Genomic DNA, 9,033 nt, shown 5'->3' with positions numbered 1-9,033 from the left:
TATATATATATATATATATATATATATATATATATATATATATATATCTCTTCAATGATTTGTAGAATTGTTTCTTTTAAATTGTTATTATTTTTTTTATGAAAGGTACGTCAAATTCATGTGGAATTGGCCCAACAGATTACAGCAGATTTCAAACAAGCTTTTTCAGGCCAGAATCCAAAGCATTTTAATCAGTTAACAGAAGGATGCTTGGTGTTATCAGTATTAGATCCTAAAGTGAAGTATGTATGTCAGATATTTATAATATTTGCAATTTTATTCATGTACAAATGACATCAGGACTGTATCAGTGAGATTTATATTTTTGTCTCTCTCTTCTCTACAGGAAAGATCTGCTCCTCTGGTTTGTAAATATTCAATTGCAAGAATATGCACATTTGTTCGATGAGAATCAAGACTTCGCGTGGTTGGACAAGATAGATCGAAGATACGCGTGGATTAAGAAACATTTGCTTGATTTTGAGTCAAAGTTTGGCACTATCTTTCCACAAGATTGGGAGGTTTCCGAGCGAATAGCGGTACAATTCTGTCACGTTACGCGCGAGGATCTCGCTAAACTGATGAACAAGAGACGTGGCGAAATAGACGTTAAATTATTGCTTTACGCAATTCAGAGGACTAGTAACTTCGAGTCGTTGTTGGCAAAACGTTTTGTCGGTAGTACTTTAGAACCAACTACCGATGCTAAGAATACAACGATCAGTAACGACGCGGCCGAAAAAGTCCCGGGAAATCCTTTCGAAGAAAATGAGCAGGTATCAAAGTTATTTATGATGTGTCACTGTTACATGCATCTGTACCGGTAAATGCGTATTTTAGAGTAAATTGTATATCATTTTGTTCATTGCAGGTTGAAGATAAAAAACCGAAGCCGTGTCCGTTTGCGAATCTTATAGGAAGATGTTTCGAGCCATACTTAAACATTTATATAGAGAGTCTGGATCGCAATTTAGCAGATCTGATGGACAAATTCGTGACCGACGCCAAAACACAACCGCCAGGCGCTAAAGAATTTGACGGTATCGAAGGCCCTAGCAGTGTTTTGAGTTCGTGCGCAGATCTATTCGTATTTTACAAAAAATGTATGCTGCAATGCACGCAACTAAGCACTGGTATTATCATGTTGAGTCTTGCTGAGACTTTCCAGAAGTATCTGCGAGAATACGCACACAAAATTCTGCAGAACAATTTACCCAAGTGAGTATAAGAATTGTGTAGCTCAGTATAATTTCAGAACTATTTATACATTTCAATAACAATGTTATATAGAATCGCAGGTAGCGTAGGAATTGGCACAAGTATGAGCAACATTACGCGTGATTTTCGCGATCTATCAACATCAGGTTTTATCCAAAATTTCCAGAGCTTTTTGAAGGAGGGAGAAACTGCTAGATTAAACAAGGAGGAACAATCTCGTATATGCTGGTAATTATTTATTTTTTCCTATATTTTTTTAGAAAGAAAATTATAAAAATATACGGTTTTCAGTATTTTAACGACAGCGGAATATTGTCTAGAAACGACACAACAATTGGAGGAGAAACTCCGCGAAAAGACAGATAAATGTTATTCCGGAAAAATTAACTTGTCTCAGGAGCAGGATATCTTTAATGAGTATATCTTTTTTACTATAATTTCAATATTTCCTACAATTCTCCCCTTCCTCCTAACAAATTATCTACCAGATTCCTATGTAAATATTTGGTATATTAATTTGACAGTTCATATTCATTTATTTCTAACAATCATTTTCAGTGTGATTAAGAACTGTATTCAGTCGCTGGTTCAAGATTTGGAAACAGCCTGCGATTCTGCTTTGACTGTAATGACCAAGGTAAATAGAAAAGAACTGCAATTGTCAGTTGCACATAATTATGACTATACCATGAAATAGGATTTAAAATACAATACTACATCGTTTACACGATATAGTATATAAACAGTATTATATGTTGATATGAAAACTACTTAATAATATTATGTGATAAAAATATTGTAATCATTTTTCTTCAGGTGCAATGGAGTTCTGTGGAAGTTGTAGGTGATCAAAGTAATTACGTTAATACTATAATAGCGCATCTCCGACAGACAATACCTACTATACGAGATAGGCTGTCTTCTTGTAGAAAATACTTCACACAGTTATGCGTTAAGTTTGCCAGGTAAAATTTGTTACACATATATGTCATAAGAATGCGTAAGATTTTTTCATCGTCCCTTCTACATTCTACATTGCTTTCAGCTCATTTATACCAAAATTAATACAACAGTTGTTTAAATGCAAACCGTTAAACACCGTTGGAGCAGAACAATTGTTATTAGATGTTCATATGTTAAAAACAGCTTTGTTGGATCTTCCATCGACAGGTTATCAAGTACAAAGAAAAGCCCCATTAGCATATGCAAAGGTAACTGAGTAATTACAAAATGTTAAATAAATATTGAATAATATTTAATATTCTCAATTCTTTCTCTTTTATCAGGTTGTGATCAAAGGAATGGCAAAGGCGGAAATGATATTAAAGATCGTAATGTCCCCGATTGAATCTCCAAGTGATTATGTAAAACAATGTCGAATGCGCTTACCCGACTTGCCATTCTCGGAATTTCAAAAAATTTTGGATATGAAGGTAATTTTTCTTGTGCACAAAACTACGATTATTTGTATCGTCGATTAGATAAATGTCTAATACGAAATCGATATATATATACATATATATAATTTTTTTTTATAGGGATTAAAAAAGACCGAGCAAGTTTTATTGCTGGAACAATTCAAACAACTCGAAAACGCGGATGCTGCGCATGCTGCTAAAAGTCATGCAGCGCATGATAGTCCTGAACATGAAGCTGGCAGTATCAAAAGGTTAGAAAAACTCATTAAAAAGATTTGAGAATATAATTTGAGAATATTCTTTAGAATTGTATATATCTAAAAAAACAAGAATTTTCTTATTTAAAATTAAAATAATGTAAACTCTCTTTATATAACATGTACAATGTAGAGGAATGTATGTAAATACAGGACTCTGTTGAATAAATATAGATGCAAATGTATTTTATTCTTTATTGTTAAATGTAATCTGTGGAAGATACAGGTTACAATATTAACCTTGTTTTTGGGCGAGTTCCTTGGCCTTTGCTTTCTCCAATTTCGCTATCCTCGCTGAAGATTTACTTCCCAATATACCGCCACCCCAATGACGTCTGATTTCATCATAACGATCATTGAAATTCGTTTTGATAGCTTCGACGATCTTTGCGAAGTTGGCTCTATCACCAGAATCAACCTAAAATAAATAACGGTAAATATCAGTAAAATAAAGTACAAGTGGAGATATTAGGTTTTCACAAAAATTTTTATCAGAGGGTATTTTTTATTCTATATCACGATTTCTCATTGGATTGGCTCTTATTGTGTTCATCATAAAGGGAGATTTATATGTGTATTAATATAAATATTAATATAAATATAAATTTTAAGAATCAAATATAACTTCACATACTTGAGTAAGGGCAATTGCTGTGCAGGTCTTGCGTCGAACCAAACGTCCTAAACGCGCCTTGCCTTTAATGATACAGTATGGGACACCCATCTTGCGACACAAGGCAGGCAGGAATAATACAATCTGTAAATAAAGAATAAGTTAATTGAATGCACAAGTATTAATACTGTTTGTAAAAATGCATTAATATAAAAATACTACTCAGGGTCAAATGTCATCGTATAAACAAAAATAATGTATTATTAATATTTTTGCTCTCAGGTGAAGAAATTCAGTCATCATGGTGAAACAGAATAAAATAAAAATTTTATATACGATATTACATATATAAATAACTAACCTCAATTGGATCGACGTCATGCGCAATAACAACTAACTGAGCCTTCTTTTGCTCAACCAATGTGGTAACCGTGTTGGTTCCACTACGGATGACATTTGGTCTCTTTGTAGGTGTATCTTCTTTTTTCGCGACTTTTTGTTCAGCTCTTGCCTTTAGTCTCGCCTTCTTCATGGTTGCAGTTTCAGGTCTATATTTTTCCAACACTTTAAACAGCTGTGTAGCTATAAAAACAAAAATATTGTCATTTTAATATATATATATATATAACAAATTTATAAAAAAGATTTTGATACATAATATATATTTATAGAAGTTACCTGTTTGCTTATCCAAAGTTTGAGTGAATTGATTGATAGTAGGTGGTACCTTCAATCTTTTTTGCAATACAGCTCTTTGTCGCTGGATACGGATATACTTGGGCCATCTTACAAATCTGCTCAGGTCACGTGCTGGCTGAATATCCTGACCTAAATTTTAACATTTCATTTTTGTGATGTACATATAGCTACTTTGCTTTATGTTTCTTTTATCCCAATAATAATTAACAAACTGATCAAATTATTTTAACTTACCAATACCAAAGTTGCGTGTACGTTTCTCAAAGAGTGGGTTGGTCACCTTCTTTGGCTCAACTTTTTTGACTGCCAATGGTGCGGCAGCTACCTTCTTTCCCACCTTCTTCTTTGGCTACACATATATATTAAGGAAAACCACAAAAAAGAAATGATTCAATTTTTTGTTTAATTTAGTTGATAAAACTAAAAATAAATCAAATAAAGTTCATTATAAATATATGAATAATTCTAATAACACATGTAAGTAAAGTTTAGATTTAATGTATAAATGTGTATTGCTATTATAAACATTACTTTTAAATATTTTGCAAAAATTCACTGATTAATTCGATGAAAAAATAAAATGCAATACAAAAACTATATATATATATCCCTTGACAAATATACAACAAATATCATCTATTATTCTCATTCATCAAGTCGTTTTCGCATCATAGAGGTTATGAAATGTCGCAATTACCTTACAATATTTCAAATATTAATTAAATCATATGAATATATTTATAATCACATGCTATAACATTGACTTCAATAATTATCGCAAGCAGTTATAGACTTAATTGCTTGTGTAGTAAAAACATATTTTCTGGTGATTATATATCGAGGCACACGTTGGTATTTCAACTGTAGATATTTCTTATTAATAATGCTATTTACGGAAAATATTGTTTTTATATAACAGTTTGATAATCTTACCTTTTTCTGCACCATTTTTCTAACTTGAAATCCAAAGGATTTCTTTTAATTTCAACAGATATAAAATACTTCGCGGAGAAGGACGCGAAGCACAACCGTTCACAACGTAAAGAAAGTTCCGCGTTGCGGCGCTGTTGGAGAAGCTACGACACCATTTTGGCACACAATTATCACCGATCACGGTACATAAGAAAGTAGAGTCGATGCTGCTAAAAGTCTGCTCTTTTTAGTTGCCCTATATTACTCTTTCTACACTTTCTGGTTGCGTTCTTTTATTTGCAACAGATGTAGCTGAATGCATCTCTGGATGCATCAAGATTGCACTTTTTAAGATTACTAGCTAGTGATGTACTGTCCCTAGAAAATAAATTTTCCTATTGGCTATTGGATCGTCGTATGTCCGACGTCGGGTTTTAATCAGTAATATATTAGTATTGCCTTTATAAAAATTGTGAGAGAGAGAGAGAGAGAGAGAGAGAGAGAGAGAGAGGCAGTCTAATAATAATATCAAATAATATAAAAAATGTCTTTAAATGTCATTAATTGAAATCGATTTAGTACATGGAACATGGCCAGTTATTAGAGGATAGAGTCCTCAGAATTAATTTCAGATGCTGTTATTAAAAACAAACCTCCAATAGCTCCCACATTTGCAATATCCATCTACAACTCATTAATAAATTAATATTTCCATATTTTTTACTACAATTATCCCAGCAAGCACAAAATATTACTGTTATATAATATAGACGTAACACGTACTCTTGTTACTTCTATGTTATATAGTAGTTATGTCTTTCTTTGTTAAAATTGTAATATTTCGACTATATTTAATACACATTTTTGTACATTTATTGAACATATTACATCAATTACTACTATTCTCTATCTTTTTCATCCATTAATCTAGACAGCACAAAATATTTATAAAATATTTACAAAATATTTATAAGATTTATTTGAATATTTTATGAATATTTACCAAAATGTTTCATAAATATATTTACAAAATATTTTTGTGACCTTAGATTCAATAGATGAAAAATATTTATATATCTCATAAATATTATAAAAATATTTATTAAAATATATACATTTATATACATTTTTCTCTTTTCCTGAATTTTTCTTAAACTTTCCATTTTATTGTTTCACGCGCTACTTAATTGAATTTAAATTGTACTTTGAAAATTTCCTTACCATTGCTGAGATTCGAATTTCTTATTTTTTTATTAATTTAATAATTTTAAATAATTACATTTATTTTTTTCATATATAATATTTGTAAATAGATATATTTACAAAATATTACTACAAATACTTATTTTTCGTTTACTATAAATATTATATAAAATATACAATATTTTAATCAATCGGCCGATTTTCAGCTCGCTCCGCCCAGCGCTATTCCCTTTACGTCTTCACCGCACGCACATCGTGCAAGCCGTGCGAGGCTCAGTACCGTATTGAATTTGTTCCTAATAGCTTTTCATGTCACCCATGAGGTATTATTATCGACGCGTTTTTTTTAAAGTGGTATCCCCAGTAGATCTAATCATTAGGCCTAAAACTGACCAATCACAGTCGATTATTTCTCGAACGCAAGGAAAATAATCAACTCTGATTGGTCAGTTTTCTTATGACTTTACGGTTACGATTAAAATTTTTCTACGTGCAAAGGTCCTTAACAATCTAGTTTAGTATAGACATCTGTGCGTATACTACAGTTTGCAGCGCTGTCAATTGGTCTGTTCTTTTCAGCTGCCCTGCTGAACTAAGTGCAATAAGTTAAAGTGAGACAAGTATATGTTTTCTCACTCTAACTTACTGCACCAGTTCAGCAATGCAGCTGAAAAGAACAGACCAATGGTTACTTTACCACGGTTACGTAGATTTAGGCCGGTATTTATAGTCGAATCTTATTTCAAGATCGTCTTAGGTAATGTCTTAAGATGAGAATACGGCTTTGTTATTGGTTCATGACATCTTAAGACAGTACTTAAGATGACTTTAATTAAGATCGGACTATGAATACCGGCCTTACTTTCTGTAATGATTGTGATTGATTAGACCAATCACCAATGAGTCATCTGTTCAAAAATATATAATTGAGAATAATTAAAATGTACTCTTGAAATAGTCTAAAATACTCCAATATACAACGTTCTTTAGAAATATATTCGCTAATTATCATGTATCTCGATTATTCTGTCGGAATTATATGAGCGATACTTCGTAAAAGTTCACTGCTAAGGGAATGATGACGTCACCGAGCCGTGCCAGTGCGCGCCAGTTTCGTGTCGTTGTGCGAAGGTTCTAGACAGATCGTGACCGCTCCATATTTGTGTACATTTCGGCGCGTCTCAAGCGCATTTCGCGTGCGGCCGAGTGTCGAGAGTGATGAATTGAGAGACGGGCAATCGTTTTAGCGTATTGGTTTGTTCGCGGAAGTGCGATTATCCGTGACACGCTTTGATGATTATGTCGCAGGTGAACTGTTGTAAAGATATTGTGGCGTCACGAGAACTTGCTAGCTCGCTGCAATTTCATATCGTTTTGCGAAGATTCTAGCACGAGTCACAACTGCTCCGTGTGTTTATATATTTCTACATGTTCGAAGCGAATTTTGCATGCGGTCGAGTATCGCGAATGCTGAATTGAGTGACGAACGATCGTTTTAGCGTATTGGTCTGTCCGCGGAAAGACGATTATTCGCGATGCATTTCGATGATTACGTCGCGAGATGGACCGTTGTAAAGACGCCATGACGTCACACAATCATGAAGTTCGCCACAATTTTATATCGTCTCGCCAAGTTCGGGTAGCGATCGTTTCTGGATGCATCCATTTTCGTATAGGCTACTGAGAGCGGATTTCGCGCGCGGACGATGTCGGTAATGTCGAGTTGGCTGTTGGGAGCGTCTAGTTGAGTGACGGGAGTGCCGAGTTAAGTGACGGGCGATCGTTTTACCGTGACAATTAGTCAACACGGGCGCGATTGAACGCGATGTCTGGTGACACTTGTAACCAATATCCGTCGAGTTAGCTGGATAACATAGAGTACAAGAAACAGACGCCTCGCCGTTGTCGGACGAAACGAGTGCTTCGAATCTCAACGCCTACATCTCGCTCTCGATCTTCGGTAAGCTTGTACCTTCTGACTATATCAGTATACGACGCTGCATCGAATCGAATTTTTCGTTACAAGGTAACCTTATGATGAATAATCTAACTCGGCTTATTGACCTTCGGATGGTTGTATTTTGAAAAGAAACGCGAGCGGACTTGGGGTGTATTATGTGCCATCGTCATTAGATTTTCGCCGAAATAATGCGTTATATGAACGCATTATTCCTTAAATGAACTTTTCATGTATTTTCTTGTCATGTCGTTTATCAAAATAAATGTCTATATATATGAACTAACCTTACGAGCACTCGAGCTGACTCTTCCAAAAGCTTCAATGCGCCGCCGTTAGATGGGTGTACTAGTCGTTGATGATAGCATTCTATAGATGTATAAAGTACAAGTGCCAAAATGCTCGGTACACATACTTACACATACTTATTAAGGTAAATGTCCCAGTAATTAAACAATGTCCCAATGATTGATACATTAACAATAGATTTATATTTGACATTTAAAAAAAAAAAATTTTGAGATTTTGCTGAAGGATATTTGTTTCTGCCAATTTGCAATGTTATTCGCTGAATGTTTAATCATTAGTTAATATATAAACTAATCTATTGTTAATGTATGAATCATTGGAACATTGTTCAATTACTGAGACATTTACCTTACTGAACATTTTTATTATTTGGTCTTCAAATATGAATATTCAAACTTTCAACATAAAGTATATATCCTCCTCTCTCTCTCTCTCTCTCTCTCTCTC

The 9,033-nt window shown here is 33.6% G+C and overlaps 3 protein-coding genes across 3 annotated transcripts in view; 2 read left to right on the top strand and 1 right to left on the bottom strand.

Moving 5' to 3' along the window:
* The window catches only part of LOC116844688 (vacuolar protein sorting-associated protein 53 homolog), a 4,230-nt gene extending 1,152 nt beyond the window's left edge, over nt 1-3,078 (top strand). Inside the window, exons 4-13 of the mRNA XM_032816562.1 lie at nt 106-242; nt 347-776; nt 872-1,218; nt 1,291-1,446; nt 1,510-1,635; nt 1,777-1,855; nt 2,035-2,183; nt 2,264-2,429; nt 2,505-2,651; nt 2,757-3,078. Of these exons, the coding sequence (XP_032672453.1) occupies nt 106-242; nt 347-776; nt 872-1,218; nt 1,291-1,446; nt 1,510-1,635; nt 1,777-1,855; nt 2,035-2,183; nt 2,264-2,429; nt 2,505-2,651; nt 2,757-2,915 (1,896 nt within the window). The 3' untranslated portion in view covers nt 2,916-3,078. The remainder of the gene's footprint in view (nt 1-105; nt 243-346; nt 777-871; nt 1,219-1,290; nt 1,447-1,509; nt 1,636-1,776; nt 1,856-2,034; nt 2,184-2,263; nt 2,430-2,504; nt 2,652-2,756) is intronic.
* On the bottom strand, nt 3,065-5,306 carry LOC116844692 (60S ribosomal protein L7a). The gene is made up of 6 exons (XM_032816568.1): nt 5,139-5,306; nt 4,440-4,554; nt 4,185-4,334; nt 3,868-4,088; nt 3,528-3,650; nt 3,065-3,311 (listed from the first exon to the last, which is right to left on the bottom strand). The coding sequence occupies exons 1-6, from the start codon at nt 5,151-5,153 to the stop codon at nt 3,129-3,131; spliced, it is 807 nt and encodes a 268-aa protein (XP_032672459.1). The 5' UTR covers nt 5,154-5,306; the 3' UTR covers nt 3,065-3,128.
* A 2,146-nt stretch (nt 5,307-7,452) lies between these two features.
* The window catches only part of LOC116844708 (alkaline phosphatase-like), a 204,733-nt gene continuing 203,152 nt past the window's right edge, over nt 7,453-9,033 (top strand). Inside the window, exon 1 of the mRNA XM_032816604.1 lies at nt 7,453-8,280. The gene's annotated coding sequence lies outside the window, so the exon portion shown is untranslated. The remainder of the gene's footprint in view (nt 8,281-9,033) is intronic.

Source organism: Odontomachus brunneus, unplaced genomic scaffold (assembly GCF_010583005.1).
Source record: "Odontomachus brunneus isolate Ranch 3 - 2012 unplaced genomic scaffold, Obru_v1 Obru_scaffold_045, whole genome shotgun sequence".
NCBI classification, from domain to species: Eukaryota; Metazoa; Arthropoda; class Insecta; order Hymenoptera; family Formicidae; genus Odontomachus; species Odontomachus brunneus.
This window is presented reverse-complemented; position numbering and strand designations above follow the sequence as displayed.